Here is a 22,745-nt window from a genome sequence, read left to right on the forward strand (position 1 = left end):
GTTAATTAACCTAACCTGCTGCGTAAATTCTCCTGACCTGCTACTAAAAGTACATTCTGGTCAATTCTGACATAAGCTGTATCCCAGGGGTAGGTAACCCTGTTGCTTGAGTACTGCAGGATTTTGTTCCCAACTAGGCACTACACCTGACCAACTGAGCTAATTGATCAGTAAAGTGATTGCCTAAATTCAACACAACTGGTCTTCCCGGTCGGTTAAATCAAAACATGAAGTGGCTGCTGCACTCCAGGACCAGGGTTGCCATCCTGTGCTGTATCCCTTCTAGCCGATTTACAGCCAACTGCAGTTATGGAATGTTTGCTCACGAGTATAGTTCATTGGCTGATCCCTCCTGGTGACCTGGATGCAGGTACTGTATGGGATCCTTCATAACCCATAGGAAGTCCCACCCAGTTGACTACTTCAAATGGTGAAAGTCCCCAATGGTGTTGCCCATGCTGAAACGGGCTTTTGGCATTAGAGTCCTCTGTCTATGGTTTTACTTGCTTTCGTGATAAACGGGAGGGGGAGGGATTTACCGCGTACAACGGCCTGTGTGCCGCTCTAAAATTTCCGTCTGGAAACCACCTCCTTCCATGTAATCGCTGGCTATCATTCGTCCAAGCAGAGCCAGCGGTGCGATCGTGGCAGTGGCGGAGTGGAGCAAGCGACTTTTGTATGTAAATTAACATTTCAAACGCGATATTGTCACCTGAGTATTGTAGCAAATACTCCGCAACTGATGTCTCCATCTTTACGAGGAAACTGATGCTAGCGAGAAAGAATCGTTAGTTTTGCTATCGTTTTATATCGCACTGTTTCTTACTACGAGGTGAGTGAACGGCGAGTTTGTGATGTCGAAGTCTAGTGTCCACAGCTGACCAGTAGCGAGCGAAATGCATGCATTGGGATACAGATGGGTTTACATTGTCATTCAAATTCTCGATGGCCGGTTTATTCACAAGTAGTCACGTCAGGTAATGAAATGCTGCTATTTCATGTACCTTGGTTGTTTTCAAAGATAGCGAACTGCACACCACAAAAACGCGAACGTCTTCTAAAACCATGCAACAAAGATCATTGTGGCTCGAGCCTCTTCCTTGAAATGGTGTCTGACATACTAATGATGGGAAACATGAAATTAAAGGATCGTTCAAGTCCACTGTATGCAAAACAGCTTCCAAGCAGGGTCAGAAATGGGTCATTTTGATTGGCAGTATATTAACCTTTATCTCAACAAGTTTACGTTTTGTATGACATTTCATCAAAGTATCAATTATTGGCAACAAAATACTTGGTCAATACCCAGTGCTTCTCTGAAAGCATAAAATAACAGCTGTATGTATCACGCAGAGAGCTCAGATATTGTAATGTATCCCACCCTGAACCCCTAATCTCTGACAGATTATATGTTACAACATACTGTACTAGATTACATTTAATGTATACATCTGGCCCTTCTTTGGACACTGTGTTAACAAACCTCCAAACGAGCTTCAATGCCATACAACACTCCTTCCGTGGCCTCCAACTCTTAAACGCTACATTTAATGTATTAAGAAAATATCTTACAACAGCCTACATACAGAGTTTGATGGCCCATTCTGTAATGGACAGCCAGGGGTGTCATGCACACGTTATTTTATAGGGGGCACGAATTATGTGTGGATGAATGGAGCCCCCTCCAGATTGTAAGAAAAAGCTGTTTCAGGTGTTGGACAATTTAGGATTTTTCAATCTATAGCCATATGATTATACTTAATTCCATGTAAAATATATGTATTTTTCTGCATAGGTTATGTAAACATACCTCTTTTCCTGTATAATTGTAATTTTCATTAAAATGCCACACTGGTATATAGTATCATAACCTTAAATATGCTTCTCTGCATTTTTGCTAACCCAGCTGGCTGCATATTGCGCTCGTATTCCTTTCCATCTTTTGTCATCTGCATCCAACTGGACTCCATGCAGCCGGCTATACACTCATGGCCCCCGCGACTGGCTCTACATAAAACATCCTCCTTAACTAGCTTTAAAAATATGGGCGAGGGTGCCAATTTCCTCCTTAACTAGCTTTAAAAATATGCACACTGTCTTAATAAAACACAATTTTCGACCACCATGCTTGAGTGGTTAGTGCTACTTCCTGATGTTGCACACGGCGTTCAGCCAGGGATAAACAGACTCCTGCAGCCTGATTGGCTGAACATCAGAGGTAGCAGTAGCCACTCTAGCATGGTGGTGGAGCATTTTAGACAGTACCCATATTTTCTTCCCAGCGGCTCTTCGTTAAAACTAGTTAAGGAAATTGAAGCTGTTACAGCCTGAATTGAGGATGCTTTATGTATGAGCCGGTCGCCAGGAGACGAGTGTATAGAGGGGTTGGTTGTTTAGCATAGAACCCGACACGTGCGCAACTATGGAGAAAAACTCGGTTGGCTTAGATTGTTGACAACATGTAAACTACATTTTGTCTCCAAGTGTTTATTGAAAACATACACTGAACAAAAATGTATAAGTGCAACATCCAACAATTTCTAAGATTTTACTGAGTTACAGTTCATATAAAGAAATCAGTCAATTTAAATAATGTATTGGTACCTAATCTATGGATTTCACATGACTGGGAATACAGATACTTTTTATTTATTTTTATAAAAAGGTAGGGGGGTGGATCAGAAAACCAGTCAGTATCTGGTGTGACCACCATTTGCCTTATGCAGCATGACACATCTCCTTCGCATAGAGTTAATAAGGCTGTTGATTGTGGAATGTTGTCCCACTCCTCTTCAATGGCTGTGGGAAGTTACTGGATATTGGCGGAAACTGGAACACGCCGTTGTACACGTCGATCCAGAGCATCCCAAACATGCTCAATGGGGGACATGTCTTGTGAGTATGCAGGCCATGGAAGAACTGGGACATTTTCAGCTTCCAGGAATTGTGTACAGATCCTTGGGACATGGGGGGCTTGCATTATCATGCTGAAACATGAGGGATGGCGGTGGATGAATGGCACGACAATGGGCCTCAGGATCTCGTCACGGTATCTCTGTGCTTTCAAATTGCCATTGATAAAATGCATTTGTGTTCGTTTGCCATAGCTTATGCCTGCCCATACCATAACCCCACCCCCACCATGGGGATCTCTGTTCACAAAGTTGTCATCAAACCGCTTGCCCACACGTCTGCCATTTGCCCAGTAGAGTTGAAACCAGGATTCATCTGTGACGAGCACACTTCTCCACCGTGACCGTCAAAGGTGAGCATTTGCCCACTGAAGTCGTTTACGACGCCGAACTGCAGTCAGGTCAAGACTGGTGAGGAAGCCGAGCATGAAGATGAGCTTCCCTGAGACGGTTTCTGTTTGTGCAGAAATTCTTCGGTTGTGCAAACCCACAGTTTCATCAGTTGTACGGGTGGCTGGTCTCAGACAAACCCGCTGGTGAAGAAGCTGGATGTGAAGGTCCTGGGCTGGCATGGTTACACTTGTGCGGTTGTGAGGCCGGTTGGACAAATTCTCTAAAATTATGTTGGAGGCGGCTTATGGTAGAGAAATGAACATTCAGTTCTCTGGCAACAGCTCTGGTGGACATTCCTGCAGTCAGCATGCCAATTTCATGCTCCCTCAACTTGAGACATCGGTGGCATTGTTGTGACACTTTAGTGGCCTTAGTAAGAGTGCACCTGTGTAATGATCATGCTGTTTAATCAGCTTCTTTTTTAATCCCCTTTTCTCCCCATTTGCGTGGTATCCAATTGGTAGTTAGTCTTGTCTCATCGCTGCAACTCCCATACGGACTCGGGAGAGGCAAAGGTCGAGAGCCGTGCGTCCTCCCAAACACAACCCAACCATGTGTTCGTCTGCTTCTTGACACAGTGTCCACTTAACCCGGAAGCCAGCCGTTACCAATGTGTCGGAGGAAACACCTGGCAACCGTGTCAGCGTGCACTGTGCCCGGCCCACCACAGGAGTCGCTAGTGCGCAATGGGACAAGGACATCCCTGCCAGCCAAACCCTCCCTTATCCCGGACAACGCTGGGCCAATTGTGCGCCGCCCCATGGGTCTCCCGGTTGCGACAGAGCCTGGACTCAAACCCAGAATCTCTAGTGGCACAGCTTGCACTGCGATGGCCCTTAATCAGCTTCTTGAAATGCTGCACCTGTCAGGTGGATGTATTATCTTGGCAAAGGAGAAATGCTCACTAACAGGGATGTAAACAAATTTGTGCACAACATTTGAGAGAAATACGTTTTTTTGTGTGTAACATTTCCGGGATTTATTTCAGCTCACGAAACAGGACCAACTCTTAACATGTTGCGTTTTATATTTTTGTCCCGTGTAAATACATTTGCACAATGAGCGCTTGTCTCGCAAATACATTGTTATAGTTGTTGGTTAGCTATATAGTGAATTTTAGCATTGCCATGAAATCCTTAACACCTCCAAAGCAAGACATGATATCAAGAATAACATGAATCTAGCTGAAACGGGTCACTTACCATTCCCCACATGGGAGTTTCTTGTCATTGTTTGTAGCGATCTGGCCATCCAGAATCACAACTCACGGACTTCTGCCCCATTGAAGCGTGCGCATCGTTTTCGTGACGTTGTCAGCTAACCCATCTATAGCCAGCTGCATGGAGCCCAGTTGGATGCAGATGACAAACTACGTAAAAGGAATAATACGGCCGATTGGCCTACATCTCTGCTAAAATATTTAAAGGAACGCGAGTCTTATTTAGTAATTGCTTGCTTTTCTAAAGTCTAGCGACCTTGCCAGCAGGCATGCCTGATAAGATAGACAAGCTACTCTAACTTGATCGCCTGCAATGGCTTGGTAGATGGTTTCCCAGTCGACCAACCTCATAACTATCTGGGCTAGCTAAAGCCAACTTCATAAAATTGCTAGATGGCTATTATTACAGAGAAACAACCATTTTTAGTTTGATTTATTAATCAAGAAGGAATCAATAAGCTACAAAGCTTCATCAAATTAATTTACAAACATACCTCCTGCAAGTCCTGCCCATCACTGGCATCTAAAATCAAATCAAAAGAATCGTTAGTGTGTCTCTCTCCTCCACTGACAATACTGTCTGCATGCACTAAGGATCCTGAGTGGCGCAGAGGTCTAAGGCACGGCATCGTAGTGCTAGAGGCGTTACTACAGACCTGTGTTTGATCCCGGGCTGTATCACAACCGGCCGTGTTCGGGAGTGACCGTAGGGCGGCGCACAATTGGCCCAGCATCGTCTGGGTTAGGGGAGGGTTTGGCTGGGGTAGGCCGTCATTGTAAATAAGAATTTTTTCTTAACTGACTTGCCTAGTTAAATAAAATAAAAATCTAACGTCCTGCCTAGAATATCTTTGCTCCTTGGTGCACCTTGTAAGGAACCACTTATTAGGGAGAATAGGGGAGTTACTCTTTGCCTGGTCCAGTCAGTGTGCCCCCTCCGTAAAGTACCACTGACAAATTATTATAGAATGTGGGCTTAAAAATGAAGTTTAGTCATTAATTTAACATCTGAAAATGTTTAAAACAGGACAAATCTGAGGGGCACGTGCCCTTGTCCCCCCTATGGGCATGACACCTCTGGACACAGCTGATGGGGGGGGCTTACAGTAAATGGGTGCATTTTGGAGTGTAATTTCTCAAATTCTGTGCTTTGCATGATGCCTGTGGGATATGATTGATCTGTCCTAGTCGCTTGCCCTCTCTGCTCCACCTTAATATCCCAGCACTTTGTCTATTCTGATGGAAGCATCAATGCTCGATGCCCATTTTGTCCATGGTGTTGACACTAATAAAATCTATGTCCTTCTTGGCTATGCTTGTAACGAAACATGGATATGGGGCTCCCTACTACTAAGCCTCTTCCCTGGTTGTCCGTCTTAGAAATATGACTTATTGACTTGCATGTTTAGTACAAAAAGCTGGAAGGCAGCCCAAAGATGTTTTCAGAATGCGCAAATTGTTCCTAATCGAACACTGTCTGTATTCTGCTGCTCCAACTGTATCATCAGCACCCATTTTTGCTGACAGAGTAGATGTTGCAAAGTTTCTCATAGTATATTGTGGTGATTCAGTCAAATGCCCTGTCATATCCTATGTCAAATCACACAGCTTGCATAACCCAATCTCTGAATCTTCAGGCATTATTTTAATGAAATAGTCTAACCATAGGAGGGTAAGTGTCTGAGTAGGGGAATGCAACTGAAGAGTTCAGAATAGAGATACTACATTTTGAGAAACAGCTGAAAAGATGTTATCAGGTGTCAGTTCTCTTTCACTTACATCCCTGACACTTTCTCTCACTATCAGATCTCTGTCTTTAGGCCTAACCTTGTTGCGTATTGAAAAAGATAAATGAAATATTCAGCAGAAAAGCAGTTGGCTCCCACAGGGTCTCTCTCATCCCACAGTATACTTTCCTCATCTTTCTTCTGCTTCTCACAATCCCCCCTCTCTGCCACTTCCCCTTCTCGCTCTCTCTGATAATATTATCGATGGAGACATTGCTAATTTATATTTGGTGTTCTATCGATGCTGTCTTCTCCTCCCTCTACACTTTTGTTTTCTGCTGATGTTTTAAAAGCCAGTGTTCATCAAATATGCATCAGTCCAAGACTCATTTTTATCCTGTTCAAATGTATTAACATGCTCCAAGGGAAAGGAGGCTGGACCTGAGGGAATGTTGAGGCAGCCCACAGCTTAGAGGATGGAGAGTGTATGAGAGGAAGAAAGAGGCTGCAAGACAGGGGCTGGTAAGAAGTCAGTGAAAGTTATTTGGGGGTTTAGATAAGTGGCTTTTAGAAGTTGTTTAAATGGGACAGATAACCTCATTAGAACCTGTGTAATTTATAGTACTGGACCAAACTGGCAGTCCTACAATCTAAGCTAGATGCCCTCAATCTCACACAAATCATCAAGGAACCCACCAGGTACAACCCTAAATCTGTAAACATGGGCACCCTTATAGACATTATCCTGACCAACTTGCCCTCCAAATACACCTCTGCTGTCTTCAATCAGGATCTCAGCGATCACTGCCTCATTGCCTGTATCCGCTACGGGTCCGCGGTCAAACGACCACCCCTCATCACTGTCAAACGCTCCCTAAAACACTTCTGCGAGCAGGCCTTTCTAATTGACCTGGCCCGGGTATCCTGGAAGAATATTGACCTCATCCCGTCAGTTGAGGATGCCTGGTCATTCTTTAAAAGTAACTTCCTCACCATCTTAGATAAGCATGCCCCGTTCAAAAAATGCAGAACTAAGAACAGATATAGCCCTTGGTTCACTCCAGACCTGACTGCCCTCGACCAGCACAAAAACATCCTGTTGGGGACTGCACTAGCATCGAATAGTCCCCGCGATATGCAACTGTTCAGGGAAGTCAGGAACCAATACACGCAGTCAGTCAGGAAAGCAAAGGCTAGCTTTTTCAAGCAGAAATTTGCATCCTGTAGCTCTAACTCCAAAAAGTTCTGGGACACTAAAGTCCATGGAGACAAGAGCACCTCCTCCCAGCTGCCCACTGCACTGAGGCTAGGTAACACGGTCACCAACGATAAATCCATGATAATCAAAAACTTCAACAAGCATTTCTCAACGGCTGGCCATGCCTTCCTTCTGGCTACTCCAACCTCGGCCAACAGCTCCGCCCCCCCCGCAGCTACTCGCCCAAGCGTCCCCAGCTTCTCCTTTACCAAAATCCAGATAGCAGATGTTCTGAAAGAGCTGCAAAACCTGGACCCATACAAATCAGCTGGGCTTGACAATCTGGACCCTCTATTTCTGAAACTATCCGCCGCCATTGTCGCAACCCCTATTACCAGCCTGTTCAACCTCTCTTTCATATCGTCTGAGATCCCCAAGGATTGGAAAGCTGCCGCGGTCATCCACCTCTTCAAAGGGGGAGACACCCTGGACCCAAACTGTTACAGACCTATATCCATCCTGCCCTGCCTATCTAAGGTCCTCAAAAGCCAAGTTAATAAACAGATCTCGAATCCCACCGTACCTTCTCCGCTGTGCAATCCGGTTTCCGAGCCGGTCACGGGTGCTCCTCAGCCACGCTCAAGGTACTAAACGATATCATAACCGCCATCGATAAAAGACAGTACTGTGCAGCCGTCTTCATCGACCTGGCCAAGGCTTTCGACTCTGTCAATCACCACTCTTTTCTCTGTATATATCAATGATGTTGCTCTTGCTGCGGGCAATTCCCTGATCCACCTCTACGCAGACGACACCATTCTGTATACTTCTGGCCCTTCTTTGGAAACTGTGCTATCTAACCTCCAAACGAGCTTCAATGACATACAAAACTCCTTCCGTGACTTCCAACTGCTCTTAAACGCTAGTAAAACCAAATGGATGCTTTTCAACCATTCGCTGCCTGCACCCGCCCGCCCGACTAGCATCACCACCCTGGAAGGTTCCGACCTAGAATATGTGGACATCTATAAATACCTAGGTGTCTGGCTAGAGTGTAAACTCTCCTTCCAGACTCATATCAAACATCTCCAATCCAAAATCAAATCTAGAATCGGCTTTCTATTTCGCAACAAAGCCTCCTTCACTCACGCCGCCAAACTTACCCTAGTAAAACTGACTATCCTACCGATCCTCGACTTCGGCGATGTCATCTACAAAATAGCTTCCAATACTCTACTCAGCAAACTAGATGCAGTTTATCATAGTGCCATCCGTTTTGTTACTAAAACACCTTATACCACCCACCACTGCGACCTGTATGCTCTAGTCGGCTGGCCCTCGCTACATATTCGTCGCCAGACCCACTGGCTCCAGGTCATCTATAAGTCCATGCTAGGTAAAGCTCCGCCTTATCTCAGTTCACTGGTCACGATAACAACACCCACCGTAGCACGCGCTCCAGCAGGTATATCTCACTGATCATCCCCAAAGCCAACACCTCATTTGGCCGCCTTTCCTTCCAGTTCTCTGCTGCCTGTGACTGGAACGAATTGCAAAAATCGCTGAAGTTGGAGACTTATATCTCCCTCACTAACTTTAAACATCAGCTATCTGAGCAGCTAACCGATTGCTGCAGCTGTACATAGTCTACCTACCTACCTCATCCCCATACTGTTTTTATTTATTTACTTTTCTGCTCTTTTGCACACGATCATCTGATGATTTATCACTCCAGTGTTAATCTGCTAAATTGTAATTATTCGCTCCTATGGCCTATTTGCCTACCTCATGCCTTTTGCACACAATGTATATAGACTCTTTTTTCCCTACTGTGTTATTGACTTGTTTATTGTTTACTCCATGTGTAACTCTGTGTTGTCTGTTCACACTGCTATGCTTTATCTTGGCCAGGTCGCAGTTGTAAATGAGAACTTGTTCTCAACTAGCCTACCTGGTTAAATAAAGGTTAAATAAAAAATAAATAAATAAATGGATTTAAAAAGTAAAAATATGATATATATATATATATATATATATATAACCTTCAAAACACATAGCAAAATATGCTCTGTCAACCAGACAGACCTACTGTAAATTTTGGTTTTACAAGTTCAGTAAAAACATAATAAATATTTATATCAGAAATCAGAATACTGTTTAACTGCATTTTCTCTTGTTCTGTGTACGTTAGAGTGCCTCACCATCGCCACCTCTTGACCATGCTGAGTGTGTGTACAGTCCTCCTGGTGGTTGCTGCTGCAGCCCTCTCCTCTGCAGACTCCGATACGCACAGACACGACTCCAACCTGGAGATCTGTATCCTACTGTTGGTGTCTGTTTCCTCCTTCAGAATATTAAGAGGTGTCCTCTTGGATGACCCTTGATTAGTGTGTATGTATTGAAATGTCTGTCAGCATTTCTTCCTGAACACCCCCCCCCCCCCAGACAAGCGTCTGTTTGAGACCAAGAGGAAAGACCAGCTAAATGCTCTGAAGAACCTGGTGGAGCTCAATGACATCAACCAGCAGTATAAGATCATAGACATCATGCTGAAGGGCCTGTTTAAGGTACAATGGCTCCACTCCTGTTTAACTTCCCTTCATGCTGACCATTAGCTAGAAACAGGATGATGGGGCCTTAGCGGGAAGTAATTGCGGTGTTAGTTTCTTAGCATGTTTAGATTATTATGAGCTCATGAGTAGGCAAATAAGGCCACTTGCCAAGCAGTATCTAAGTAGCCGGTCACTAATAAGACTAGAGTAACCCGGATTTAGCTTCCAAGTCTTCCTTTTGTGCTTAAAGCCTCACTGTATATACTGTATTCCTCCCATATATATATATTGATTCCCAGAGGACATATCTGCTATGTTGTATCTGCTCTGCCCAAGGACAACCATGGTGGTCAACCCACAGTGGGCAATCTACATTGTGTGTGTGTGTTCTGTGAAGGTGTTGGAGGACTCGAAGGCCGTCCTTATTGCAGCCAACATGCAGGCTGATGATCCCTTCCCCATGGATGACAAAATCAAAGAAGGTCAGATTATGGACATTATACCGTTACTACACTTTGCTCTCTCTCCTCCCTCTTTCTCACTCGATGCTAATCTGGTTTGTCTGTCACCATCTTGCTTTTTTCTCTTCTGCCTGCCTCCCCTTTTCCCTCTCCGCCTCTTACGCTCTCTTTTAGTACGTCAGTCTGCAGTGATTTACGTTCTAGTTTATTTCCTAAGTATGAAATGTATAGTCTCTTTATCTCGCTCCATAGCCTACTCCCATGTGGTGGAGAACACAGCGTTCTTTGGGGACGTGGCGTTGCGTTTCCCACGTATTGTCCACCACTACTACGACCGTAACCCTGACTGGGGCGGCCTTCTGCGATGGGGGCTCCGCTTCTGCAACCTTACTGGGGTGTTCACCGGTGGCGCACACCAGCATGTTCTCTCACTGGTGAGACGGGGATGGAACTGGGGCATAGAGGAAATGATTATACTTTATTTAAAGCCAACAGATGTAATGTATTATAGCATCCTTATTACATTCTATAAGCATGTTGTAAGCATACTATTATAACTGTTTTCTATGTGCCAATCTTTTTCTATGGATTCAAAATGGCTGATAACTCTCGCTCCTTGTCTGTCAGATGTCGCAAGAGTTGGGAATAATAGAGAAATCCCCGGACTTCACCAACCCATACCGCACTGAGAGAGACAACGTGAGTAACACACAGTGGCTCTCAGCCTCTGTAACCACATTGTATACAATCGCAATGAAGCCTACCAGACAGACTTGGAAAGCGTGTTCTTTTAAGGCTTGTTTAACAAACAAGCTTGACTATGTTTGAGACAAGCATAACGTCAGTAAAACTCATACTGACTGCACCTTTCCCATCCTCTGCTGCTTGATTCTCCACACTCCATACACCTATTATTAAAAATGCCTCTCAAACACACGTTCACGCGCTCTGCTTTTCTCTGGCGCAGGTGCTTCACACTGCAGAGGCTTTTCAAAAGATCCTGAGGGAGGAGGAGAAGAGGAGGAGGAAAGAGGACAAGAGGAAAGAGATTAGGAAGGGGCCCCGCATCTCCCGCTCCCGTACTGAGCTATAGTACTTTACCTCAACTCTTGGAGAGAAATGACGAGGAGAAGGAAAATGTAGGGGGATGTCCTAGATTCAGTGATGAAGAGGTTGGGTCTTGGAACCGGTGAGTTCTGTCAAAGGGATAAAGTGGCAGCAGAGCATTTGAGAGGGAACTAGAAGTGTTTGTGGCACATGAACAAACTGGAGAGAAGGAAAGGAGGTTGAGCTCTATCTGTGGAATCAGACTTACTGTATACAGAACTGTGCCCAATCTGCAGTTATTATGAAACAAAGAAAATACAGCTAGCACATGTTGAAGAAGATTTAATAAGGAAAGATCATTTTCATAACTAGATTACATAACTGTACTTTGGAAGAAACAGCAAATACCCAATGTTATGTTTTTTTGTGAATAGATTGAATACAATGTACTACCATACAATTGTTTTGATGATGGGATTTTGTACGTATGAGTTGTTTACATTCCCATTCATCAAGCTTTAAAATATAAAGCTTGAATTTGTTGAATTCTTTTTTGTGTTTAAGTTTTCCTGTCGCCTTCTCCGGAGTTAGCAGATTTATATATAATGAGATTTTATGGGTTTGTTGTTGAATGGTCCTACTCTAGGTGTATCCTCTTGATTTGCGGTACAAGTGTTGATCGCAGAACCACTTTTCATGATGTCTGCCACTTGCTTTCCTAGACCCGAATGCTTTCTTAGCTCTGTCTGTGTGTGACTGTCCGCATGAGTGTTAAATGGGGTTTGGTCACTAATGATTTTAAATAAAAACAATTTTACATATTATTTTGTCTACAATTAGGGAGGGATAATGTCTTAGCGCTGTGTCTTTTGGCAACCACTCATCAGCTTAAACTTCTATATGATGTCACATTTGTTTCTGTCCATCTGATGGCCATAATGAAATGTCAGAACAGCAGTCACCTAGAACAATGCCTTTAAAAAAATCTATATTTTGGCATATCTAGGGAAGATCTCAATTTCATACTCCTCCTGTCTCCTCAAAATCCATTCAACCAGAAATCCATCCTCTCTGACCACCTACTATGGGTTTTGAGAAAGCCAGAGGATGCGAGGAGTATACAATTGAGATATTCCCCTCGTGTTTTGTTGCCTCTGCCATTTTGAGGGAAATTGGCACATTTTAATGCAAATAAGTTATATTCAATATACAGAGGTGATGACTGATTGATTTTGATTTGTTAGTTTTGTAAATGCGACTATTTATGTATGTTCAGAGCAGTGCAGGCTGGTGGGAGGAGCTAAAGGAGGATGGGCTCATTTTAATGGGTGGAATGGAGTTAATGGAACGGAGTTAAAAGTTTTTTTTTTTTTCTTCATTCCAGACATTTTAATGAGCATGTCCTCCTATAGCTCATCCCACCAGCCTCCTCTGGTTCAGATTGCTGAGATTCTCATTGCTGAGAATTTACTATCGTGAGTAGATTTATCATACATTTAAGTTGAATAAAATAAAATTACTATGAATCATACTTGTTAATTTGAAATAATTACAAATAAATCACTCAATCGTTGAAGATTATGATAAAAGTCAATGTAATGAAATCAGAATGCGGAACATCTGCCACTAGACGGCGCCAAAGGTGTGCAATCGACAGTCATGAAGTCATATTTTCCCCCCACTGTTTTTGGTTAAACTCATTGGACTGTTGCCGAACAGAGAGAGTAATCTCCGCCATAAACACTTCACCAACGCAACACAACAAGAATGTACACGTGAAGCTTAATCAGACAGAGATGTCTAATTTCGTGGAATCGGGTAGGCCAAGGTTTTTTTTCCTACATATTTATTGACAGTTTGGAACATAACATTTAGCTAAATTAAAACTCGTGCAAATCTAGCTAGCTAACATTAGCTAGCAGCATGCTGTCAACAACGGAGCTAGCTAGCTGACGTTAGCAAGCTTTAGTCTTTCATATTTATACTTTTTTTTAAAGAATAGGAAATAGTTAACCAACGTGCTATTTGAAGGTTGATCTTTTGGCAATGTTTAGTTAATGATTGTGCTGTCTCTAGTCAACGTTAATAAACAGTGCTGTTTTTCACAAGGGAAAACAAAGCTGAACAATCTGCGGCGAAAATGAGTTGAACATTCCTGACTGTTCTTCACCAGCCTGTCAAAGAATGGTGTGAGTTCAGGCCTACACCAAGTTATGTAACGTTAATGCAGAGTGGATAGATTAGGCTAATTGCTTAAAAGTGTAAATAGTAGGCCTAGTCTCTCAGAACGAGTGTAGTTTAACAACTGTTAAGACCAGTCATTCTGGACGGAGACTAATCACCACTTTAGGGCACCACTATGGTGCCGCTGATGGAGGAGGCTTGAGAACGTTCATAACAATGGCATGACACGACCGAGTGACGGAGGTGCAACCTATGGATATGGACAATATACCAGGCGCTCTGCGTTGCATCATGCTTAAGTACAGCCCTTAGCTGTGGTATATTGGCCATATACCACACCCCCCCGAGCCTTATTGCTTACATATAAATGGGTTCTAACTTGAAAAATGCTTTGTTAGTTTATAATTGTACAATTTATGCTCCCTGTATATAAAACCATGAATACTGCCGGAAAGGCCCAAACGCAAGATAGTCATTTTAATGACTTGCAGCGTGAGCCTACTGTACATGGTAAGCTGGTGCGCACCAAGTTGTACTTCACGTTTTAGTATGGAAAACGGTTGTGATGATTTTTCTACAATATTCACAACATATTGACATAATCTTTATTGAATAAAAATCTAATTTTGGCAATTACATGTGGAAAAATGTAGTTGAGTGAACATTATCAAGCCAGCAGCAGATTAAACAGAAAGTGAATTATCTCCTCCCTCTCTCCCCGGTTTTAGCTTGCGGATATCACTGTCTACCTGGCTAAGTTTAGAATATATTATTAGCCCGTACCAGTGACAAACTTGGCTATCTTATCGACATATGGCAGTACACAAAATCATATTTTGCCAGCTAGAAAGAAACAGCCACAAATAAATTCAGGAACGGATGAAGAGGATAGCTAGCTATAGCAAGCTAATGTTAGCTGATGCCTCTTTAACAAGAAGTAACTGTGACAACATTGAAGTGTGGTATACTGCAGGGCTGCCGGCTATGGCCATTATTGTTTTCTGTTTTTACTAATGACCTTCCACTGACCTTGAACAAAGCATGTGTGTCTATGTACGCTGACGACTCAATAGTATACACCTCGGCTGCAACAGTAAAATAAATAACTGACATGCTTAACAGAGCATTTTTGGGACAAATCACTCGCTCAACACTAAACCTATTTAGATCTATTATTGAATAATGTGTCCATTGAGCAAGTTGAGGAGACTATTGCTGGGTGAAAGCTATCATGGATAGAAAGCTATCATGGTCAAAACATAGACCACAGAAGGTTGTTGGCACCTTAATTGGGGAGGATGGGCTCGTGGTAATGGCTGGACAGAATCAGTGGAATGTTATCAAACACATGGTTTGATGCCATTCCATTCGCCACCATTCCACCCATTATTATGAGCCGTCCCTCCACTGGTATAGACTCAATGGTTGCTAAAATGGGAAGAGGTATGTCCATGATAGGACGTTGCTCTGCCTTCTTGACATTTCAGTCCACCAGACAAGTCCTACAGGCCCTAGTTTTGTCGCACCTGGTCAACTGCCAAGCTGTGTGGTAATGTACAGCAAAGAGGGACATAGGTAAATTGTAGTTGGTCCAGAACAAAGCCGCACATATCGCACTTAGATGTACACATAAGGCAAGTGTCAGTAACATGTATGTCAGTCTCTACTGGCTCAAAGTTGAGGAGAGATTGACTGTATCACTATTTGTCTTTGTGCGAGGTATTGGTGTGTTGAAGGTACCGAACTGTCTGTTCATGCAGTTGGCACAAAGTTCAGACACTCATCGGTACAACACAAGACATGCAACCAGAAGTCTCTTCACCTTCCCTAGGTCCAGAACAGAGGCTGGGAAACGTACAGTATTAAATAGAGCCATGACTACATGGCTAGCAATACAACCAGATAAAATAACACCTTACTGCACACAGGGGACTGTGAAGAGAGTCATTTGATATACAGTGCCTTCGGAAAGTATTCAGACCCCTTGACTTTTCCACACTTTGTCACGTTACAGCCTTATTTCAAAAAATATTAAATTGATGAGGGAAAAAAAACTATCTACACACAATACCCCATAATGACAAAACAAAAACAGTTTTTTAGACATTTTCGCTAATTTATGATAAATAAAAAAACATCTAATTTAAGTATTCAGACCCTTTACTCAGTATTTTGTTGTAGCACCTTTATCAGCGATTACAGCCTTGAGTCTTCTTGGGTATGACGCTACTAGCTTGGCACACCTGAATTTGGGATGTTTCTCCCATTCTCTGTAGATACTCTCAAGCTCTGTCAGGTTGGATGGGGAGCGTTGCTGCACAGCTATTTTCAGGTCTCTCCAGAGATGTTTGATCGGGTTCAAGTCAAGGCTCTGGCTGGTCCACTCAAGGACATTGAGACTTTTCCAGAAGACACTCCTGCGTTGTCTTGGCTGTGTGCATCGGGTCGTTGGCGTTCAGGCCAAATAGTTCAATCTTGGTTTCATAAGACCAGAGAATCTTGTTTCTCATGGTCTGAGATTTATTTTGGCCATCTCCAAGCGAGCTGTCATGTGCCTTTTACTGAGGAGTGGCATCCATCTGGCCACTCTACCAAAAAGGCCTGATTGGTGGAGTGCTGCGGAGATGGTTGTCCTTCTGGAAGGTTCTCCCATCTCTACAGAGGAACTCTAGAGCTCTGTCAGAGTGACCATCGGGTTCTATGGTTACCTCCCTGACCGAGGCCCTTCTCCCCCGATAGCTCAGTTTGGCCGGGCGGCTATCTCTAGGAAGAGTCTTGGTGATCCAAACTTCTTCCATTTAAGAATGATGGAGGCCACTGTGTTCTTGTGGTCCTTCAATGCTGCAGACATTTTTTAGTACCCTTCTCCAGATTTGTGCCTCGACACAGTCCTGTCTCGCAGCTCTACGGACAATTCCTTCGACCTCATGGCTTGGTTTTTGCTTTGACATGCACTGTCAACTGTGGGACCTTATATAGACAGGTGTTCCTTTTCAAATCATGTCAAATCAATTTCATTTACCACAGGTGGACTCCAATCAAGTTTGTGAAACATATCAAGGATGATCAATGGAAACAGGATGCATCTGAGCTTAATTTCGAGTCTCATAGCATAGGGTCTGAATACTTATCTAAATAAGTTATTTCTGATGTCTAAAAATCTATTTTTGCTTTGTCATTATGGGGTATTGGGTGTAGATTGAGTGAAATAATAATTGAATCCATTTTAGAATAAGCCTGTAACGTTACAAAATGTGGAAAAGTGAAGGGGTCTGAATACTTTCCGAATGCACTGAATGTAGGCTATGTGTGACGTTTTAAATGAATGTTGTTCAGTCCTTGATTAATAATGTTCTATATTATGTCATGTTTCCGTTGGACCCCAGGAAGAGTAGCTGCTGCTTTTGCAGCGGCTAATGGGGATCCTAATAAATACCAAATCCTAAGATCTAAAAATAAACTTTCCCAATGAGTAAAATTCACAATACACCCCTCCAAAGAAAGCCTGGCTCCTTTTTCTGAAATGCCACCAGATCCATGATGGAATACATGGCCGAAGTGTTGCGTTTCGCTTTAGCCCGCCATCCACACACACAGACAGTTTCGTTCCCAGCCACAGGGCTCTATACAGAAACAAACAAGTACAAGCCTATCTATAGTATGATAGCAGTTAGCTACCAATAGCTGGCAGACATGTTAATTTGGTTACTTTAGCATTAATCATTTGACTGAAGCCCTCCTTTCATTGTTGATAGCCATGGAAGTGTTTAATTTGCGTCGCAATAGAGGCATACTCACATTTGCATAGTAAGTGTTGCTACACCCTGCTACCACACAAAGCTTGGCCATCTTGATGAATAAAAATGCAATTGCTAGCTAGCTCCATACCACTAACACACAAGTTATGTTTTTATTATTAGTTTTACCCACAAGTATATGAAGGCTGAGCATGCATTTTGATTTCCTCACTGTGACGCTGACCGCGGGGAGTTGTGGGATTGTTTCTGAAGTTAGAGCTGATTTTGAGAGAACCTCTTTAACCCAACTTTTAGAACAATATTACAGTATTATAAAAATTGATTTAAGAGTTTGTAATTTGGCAAGGTTTTCTTGGGGTTCGTCTAAGTGACTATTATATGTGTTTCTGTCATTGAGAAATAGCTGCTATATGCCTTTAAAGTTTACTTTAAAAAATATATACACTGCTCAAAAAAATAAAGGGAACACTTAAACAACACAATGTAACTCCAAGTCAATCACACTTCTGTGAAATCAAACTGTCCACTTAGGAAGCAACACTGATTGACAATAAATGTCACATGCTGTTGTGCAAATGGAATAGACAAAAGGTGGAAATTATAGGCAATTAGCAAGACACCCCCAATAAAGGAGTGGTTCTGCAGGTGGTGACCACAGACCACTTCTCAGTTCCTATGCTTCCTGGCTGATGTTTTGGTCACTTTTGAATGCTGACGGTGCTTTCACTCTAGTGGTAGCATGAGACGGAGTCTACAACCCACACAAGTGGCTCAGGTAGTGCAGCTCATCCAGGATGGCACATCAATGCGAGCTGTGGCAAGAAGGTTTGCTGTGTCTGTCAACGTAGTGTCCAGAGCATGGAGGCGCTACCAGGAGACAGGCCAGTACATCAGGAGGCGTGGAGGAGGCCGTAGGAGGGCAACAACCCAGCAGCAGGACCGCTACCTCCGCCTTTGTGCAAGGAGGAGCACTGCCAGAGCCCTGCAAAATGACCTCCAGCAGGCCACAAATGTGCATGTGTCTGCTCAAACGGTCAGAAACAGACTCCATGAGGGTGGTATGAGGGCCCGACGTCCACAGGTGGGGGTTGTGCTTACAGCCCAACACCGTGCAGGACGTTTGGCATTTGCCAGAGAACACCAAGATTGGCAAATTCGCCACTGGCGCCCTGTGCTCTTCACAGATGAAAGCAGGTTCACACTGAGCACGTGACAGATGTGACAGAGTCTGGAGACGCCGTGGAGAACGTTCTGCTGCCTGCAACATCCTCCAGCATGACCGGTTTGGCGGTGGGTCAGTCATGGTGTGGGGTGGCATTTCTTTGTGGGGCCGCACAGCCCTCCATGTGCTCGCCAGAGGTAGCCTGACTGCCATTAGGTACCGAGATGAGATCCTCAGACCCCTTGTGAGACCATATGCTGGTGCGGTTGGCCCTGGGTTCCTCCTAATGCAAGACAATGCTAGACCTCATGTGGCTGGAGTGTCAGCAGTTCCTGCAAGAGGAAGGCATTGATGCTATGGACTGGCCCGCCCGTTCCCCAGACCTGAATCCAATTGAGCACATCTGGGACATCATGTCTCGCTCCATCCACCAACGTCACGTTGCACCACAGACTGTCCAGGAGTTGGCGGATGCTTTAGTCCAGGTCTGGGAGGAGATCCCTCAGGAGACCATCCGCCACCTCATCAGGAGCATGCCCAGGCGTTGTAGGGAGGTCATACAGGCACGTGGAGGCCACACACACTACTGAGCCTCATTTTGACTTGTTTTAAGGACATTACATCAAAGTTGGATCAGCCTGTAGTGTGGTTTTCCACTTTAATTTTGAGTGTGAGTCCAAATCCAGACCTCCATGGGTTGATAAATATGATTTCCATTGATCATTTTTGTGTGATTTTGTTGTCAGCACATTCAACTATGTAAAGAAAAAAGTATTTAATAAGAATATTTCATTCATTCAGATCTAGGATGTGTTATTTTAGTGTTCCCTTTATTTTTTTGAGCAGTGTATATAATCTTACTTTCCCTGCTAGAACAACAAAAAACACTTAAATACATGTAATTTTGTCCTAGAAAATTTAATTGAAATACTGTTGAAGTCCATTCATTCCTATGAAGGATTGCTTCTTCTGGGGAGTGCCAATATGGCTGACCGGTGGCTTCAAAGCCTGTCATTGGCCAATATATATCTATATCCCTGGATTGCTAATGATATGTATCTATCATTGATGTCAACATATTGTTTTTATATGATACATGTATTTTCTATTTGTTTGCTAAATCTGCAGCTAATAATACTGTATAGCTGTTTTGTGTCATTAGAAATTAAACTGTATTTCCATGTCCATCCAGGAAGGAGAAGAGGGGAGGGAAAAGACCCAGATGACTTTTCGGAGAGCAAGGAGGAGGATGTGTCCTTAGCCACAGAGCTCCGTCTTGTCCTGATCGGAAAGACAGGATCAGGGAAGAGTGCCTCTGGGAACACCATCCTGGGCCGCAGGCACTTCCTGTCAGAGCTCCGCGCCAGCTCAGTCACCCAAGTCTGTGAACAAGGCAGCGCAGACCTGACTGAGGAGGAGGAGGAGGAGGAAGGACAAGGAGTCAGGAGGAAGAGGACGAGAGTGGAGGTGGTAGACATGCCAGGTTTTGGAGACACACGCTTCGATGCTGAGCAGACTCATTCTGAAATAGCCAAGTGTGTGGCACTGTCTGCCCCAGGCCCCCATGCATTCCTCCTGGTGATCCCACTGGGACGCTACACTGAGGATGAGGACCGAGCCGTGAGGGAGATGGTCCATATATTTGGGGAGGGGGCGGTCCATGACCACACACTAGTCCTGTTCACTCGTGGTGATGACCTAGAAGGTAGGGGGATGGAGGGGTACCTCGGAGCCAGCGCCCCGGTGGAGCTGAAGGCCCTGATAGAAAGGTGTGGGGGCAGGTACCACGTCTTCAACAACAGAGACCCAAGTGACCTGCACCAGGTTGTAGGGCTGCTGGAGAAGGTGGAGAGGATTGTGGAAGAGAACAATGGAGGCTTCTACACCAACTCTATGTTCAGAGAGGCTGAGGCTGCCATCAGTGAGGAGCAGGAGAGGATGGTGAGAGAGAGAGGGGAGGGAGAAGGCAGGGAGAATAAGATGGCCAAAAGACGGAAGTGTGATCTAGAACAGAGTGGGAGTGGGTGGGATGAGAGGAGGGGGGCAGCTGTGGGAGGTTCAGGATTAAGGAAGAGAGACCTGGAGAGAGGAGGAGTAAATGAGGAGGGATGGAAGGTGGAGAGATGGACAGAGGAGAGGAAAGGAAGTGCTGTTAGCCTCCCGAGGGACAGAGGGGACAGGTGGAGGGAGCTGTTCAGGACCAGGCGGCGGGGCAGCGACAGGGCCTTGAGTAGGAGGCAGTCTTTCCTCTCTGCCCTGGGGCAGTTCAGGAGGGAGGCCGCCCTTTCTGAGAAGGTTCTAGAGAAAGTGAAGATCCTGGTGGCTGCTGGAGCCACTGGCATGGTCGTGGGGGCAGTGTTCGGGGCGGCTGCCCCTCTAGCTGCAGCGGCGGGAGCTGCAGCCATGGGGAACACTGTGGGCTTTGCTGCTGGGCAGCTGGCTGGGATGTCGGTGGCAGGCGGCACAGGGATGGGAAAAGCTGTGGGCGCCATAGTGGCAGCAGCCACAGGGAAAACAGCCATGGCTCTCGGGGCAGCGACCGGAGGAGTGCTGGGGGGATCTGTGGGCGCCCTAGCTGGGGCAGAAGCTGCCAGTCCTGGGGCAGCTGCCTTGGATGCTCTAGGGCAGGTGAGCCTGATTGGGACTGCAGCAGTAGGAGTTGCAGCAGGGGTGGGTGGTGCCATGGGGGCAGGAGCGGCCCTGGGGGCTGCTCTGGAAGGTGCAGCTGTCAGCACAACTGCCCTGACAGGGGTGGGCACCGCAGCAGGGGCAGTAGGTGTGGCTAATGCTACTACTATTGGCTCAGTAGCAGCTGGGCAGCAAGCAGTGGCCACTGGGGGCAGTGTTGCAGCTGGAGCTGTTCAGTGTGCAGCCGCCGCTGTGGTAGATGGGGTGGCTGCGAGTGGGCCGCTGATTCAGGCCGGTGGGGTGTGTGGATCTGCAGGGCGGGTTGTTTCTGGTGCCTGGGGCTCCATGGGAGCGACAGCGTGCATTATGACAGCGGTGGCAGAGATAGGCAAGGCTGCAGCGGGAATTGCCCTGGCAGGAGGGCTGGTGGTGAAGGTAGTGAAGGAGAGGGTCAGGAACAGCAACAGCTCAGCAGACGCCAACTACACAGAGAAGAAGTCCTATGAGATCTACTGGAACAAGTAAAGGACAGTTAGGCCTGCAACACCACCAGACCACAGAAGAAAAATATACTCTCAGGACCTTTTAAAATGTGGATTCAGGTTCAATCATTAAGCAACTTATCACAATTATCAATAAAAGCACATTGCTAGTCTTTGTTCCTTTTACTGGCAGTGGATGGTGTGATTTCCTCTATTTACTGTTAATAAACTATAACTCTTCTGCAGTGAAGTATCTTCCCAGAATATTACTGAACTATCATTTTAGCCTTGTTCAAGCACTTACCGTGGTTATTTGAGCTTTTTAGTATGCACTTACACCATTTGTATATTTACTTGTGATCCTATAGTTAATTTTTATTTCATTATAGAATATGGTTTTCTACTGCATTCAGTCAAATTAGTAGTTTACTGTTTTAATGAAAGACAGTTATCTATTTCTGCATGCAGATTTTCATAAATCCACCGATATAATCTACAACTTTTTAGTTGGGTCCAGTATTACAAAACATATTTTTTAGCTCTTATTCACAACTTAAATGATGTACTGTATAACACACATTCACATTATGTATTCAGTTGCAGTGTTGTGGCTTTTTGAAGGGGAAAGAATTGAAATGCATAATAAAATAAAATCTGATAAAAAATGTCTGTCCTTGTCATTTTTTCTTTTATACAGATCAACATTAATATTGAGTGCACAGAATAAATATGAATTAATACAAGGATGTGCGTTTTAAGGAATAGTATGTCACCCTCAGCTCAGTTGACACACCAGGGAATTAGACTTTAGGCACACACACAAAAGTGACTGTGTTTAGTAGCCGTACTGAATCTAATCAAATGTTATTTGTCACATGTGCCAAATACAACAGGTGTAGTACTTACAGTGAAATGCTTACTTACAAGCCCTTAACCAACAAAGCAGTTTTAAGAAAAATACCTAAAAAAATAAAGAAATGAAAGTAACAAATAATTAAAGAGCAGCAGTAAAATAACAATAG

The 22,745-nt window shown here is 44.4% G+C and overlaps 2 protein-coding genes across 4 annotated transcripts; both read left to right on the plus strand.

Annotated features, from left to right (window-relative positions):
* Positions 1-539: 539 nt before the first annotated feature.
* On the plus strand, positions 540-12,333 carry LOC120037965 (coiled-coil domain-containing protein 134-like). 3 transcript variants are annotated; one of them, XM_038983914.1, is made up of 8 exons: positions 540-832; positions 6,677-6,773; positions 9,641-9,765; positions 9,895-10,016; positions 10,399-10,483; positions 10,715-10,896; positions 11,090-11,161; positions 11,430-12,333. In XM_038983914.1, the coding sequence occupies exons 3-8, from the start codon at positions 9,669-9,671 to the stop codon at positions 11,553-11,555; spliced, it is 684 nt and encodes a 227-aa protein (XP_038839842.1). In that variant the 5' UTR covers positions 540-832; positions 6,677-6,773; positions 9,641-9,668; the 3' UTR covers positions 11,556-12,333. The 3 variants fall into 3 exon arrangements, with proteins under 3 accessions (XP_038839842.1, XP_038839848.1, XP_038839833.1); XM_038983920.1 differs by lacking the exon at positions 6,677-6,773 and having other exon boundaries at positions 540-676; XM_038983905.1 differs by lacking the exon at positions 6,677-6,773 and having other exon boundaries at positions 549-832.
* An 867-nt stretch (positions 12,334-13,200) lies between these two features.
* Positions 13,201-22,392, plus strand: LOC120037982. Its single transcript, XM_038983932.1, has 2 exons — positions 13,201-13,327; positions 19,806-22,392. The coding sequence occupies exons 1-2, from the start codon at positions 13,306-13,308 to the stop codon at positions 21,764-21,766; spliced, it is 1,983 nt and encodes a 660-aa protein (XP_038839860.1). The 5' UTR covers positions 13,201-13,305; the 3' UTR covers positions 21,767-22,392.
* The last annotated feature ends 353 nt before the right edge of the window (positions 22,393-22,745 follow it).

The sequence above is a fragment of the Salvelinus namaycush genome, chromosome 3 (genome assembly GCF_016432855.1).
Source record: "Salvelinus namaycush isolate Seneca chromosome 3, SaNama_1.0, whole genome shotgun sequence".
Classification (NCBI taxonomy): domain Eukaryota; kingdom Metazoa; phylum Chordata; class Actinopteri; order Salmoniformes; family Salmonidae; genus Salvelinus; species Salvelinus namaycush.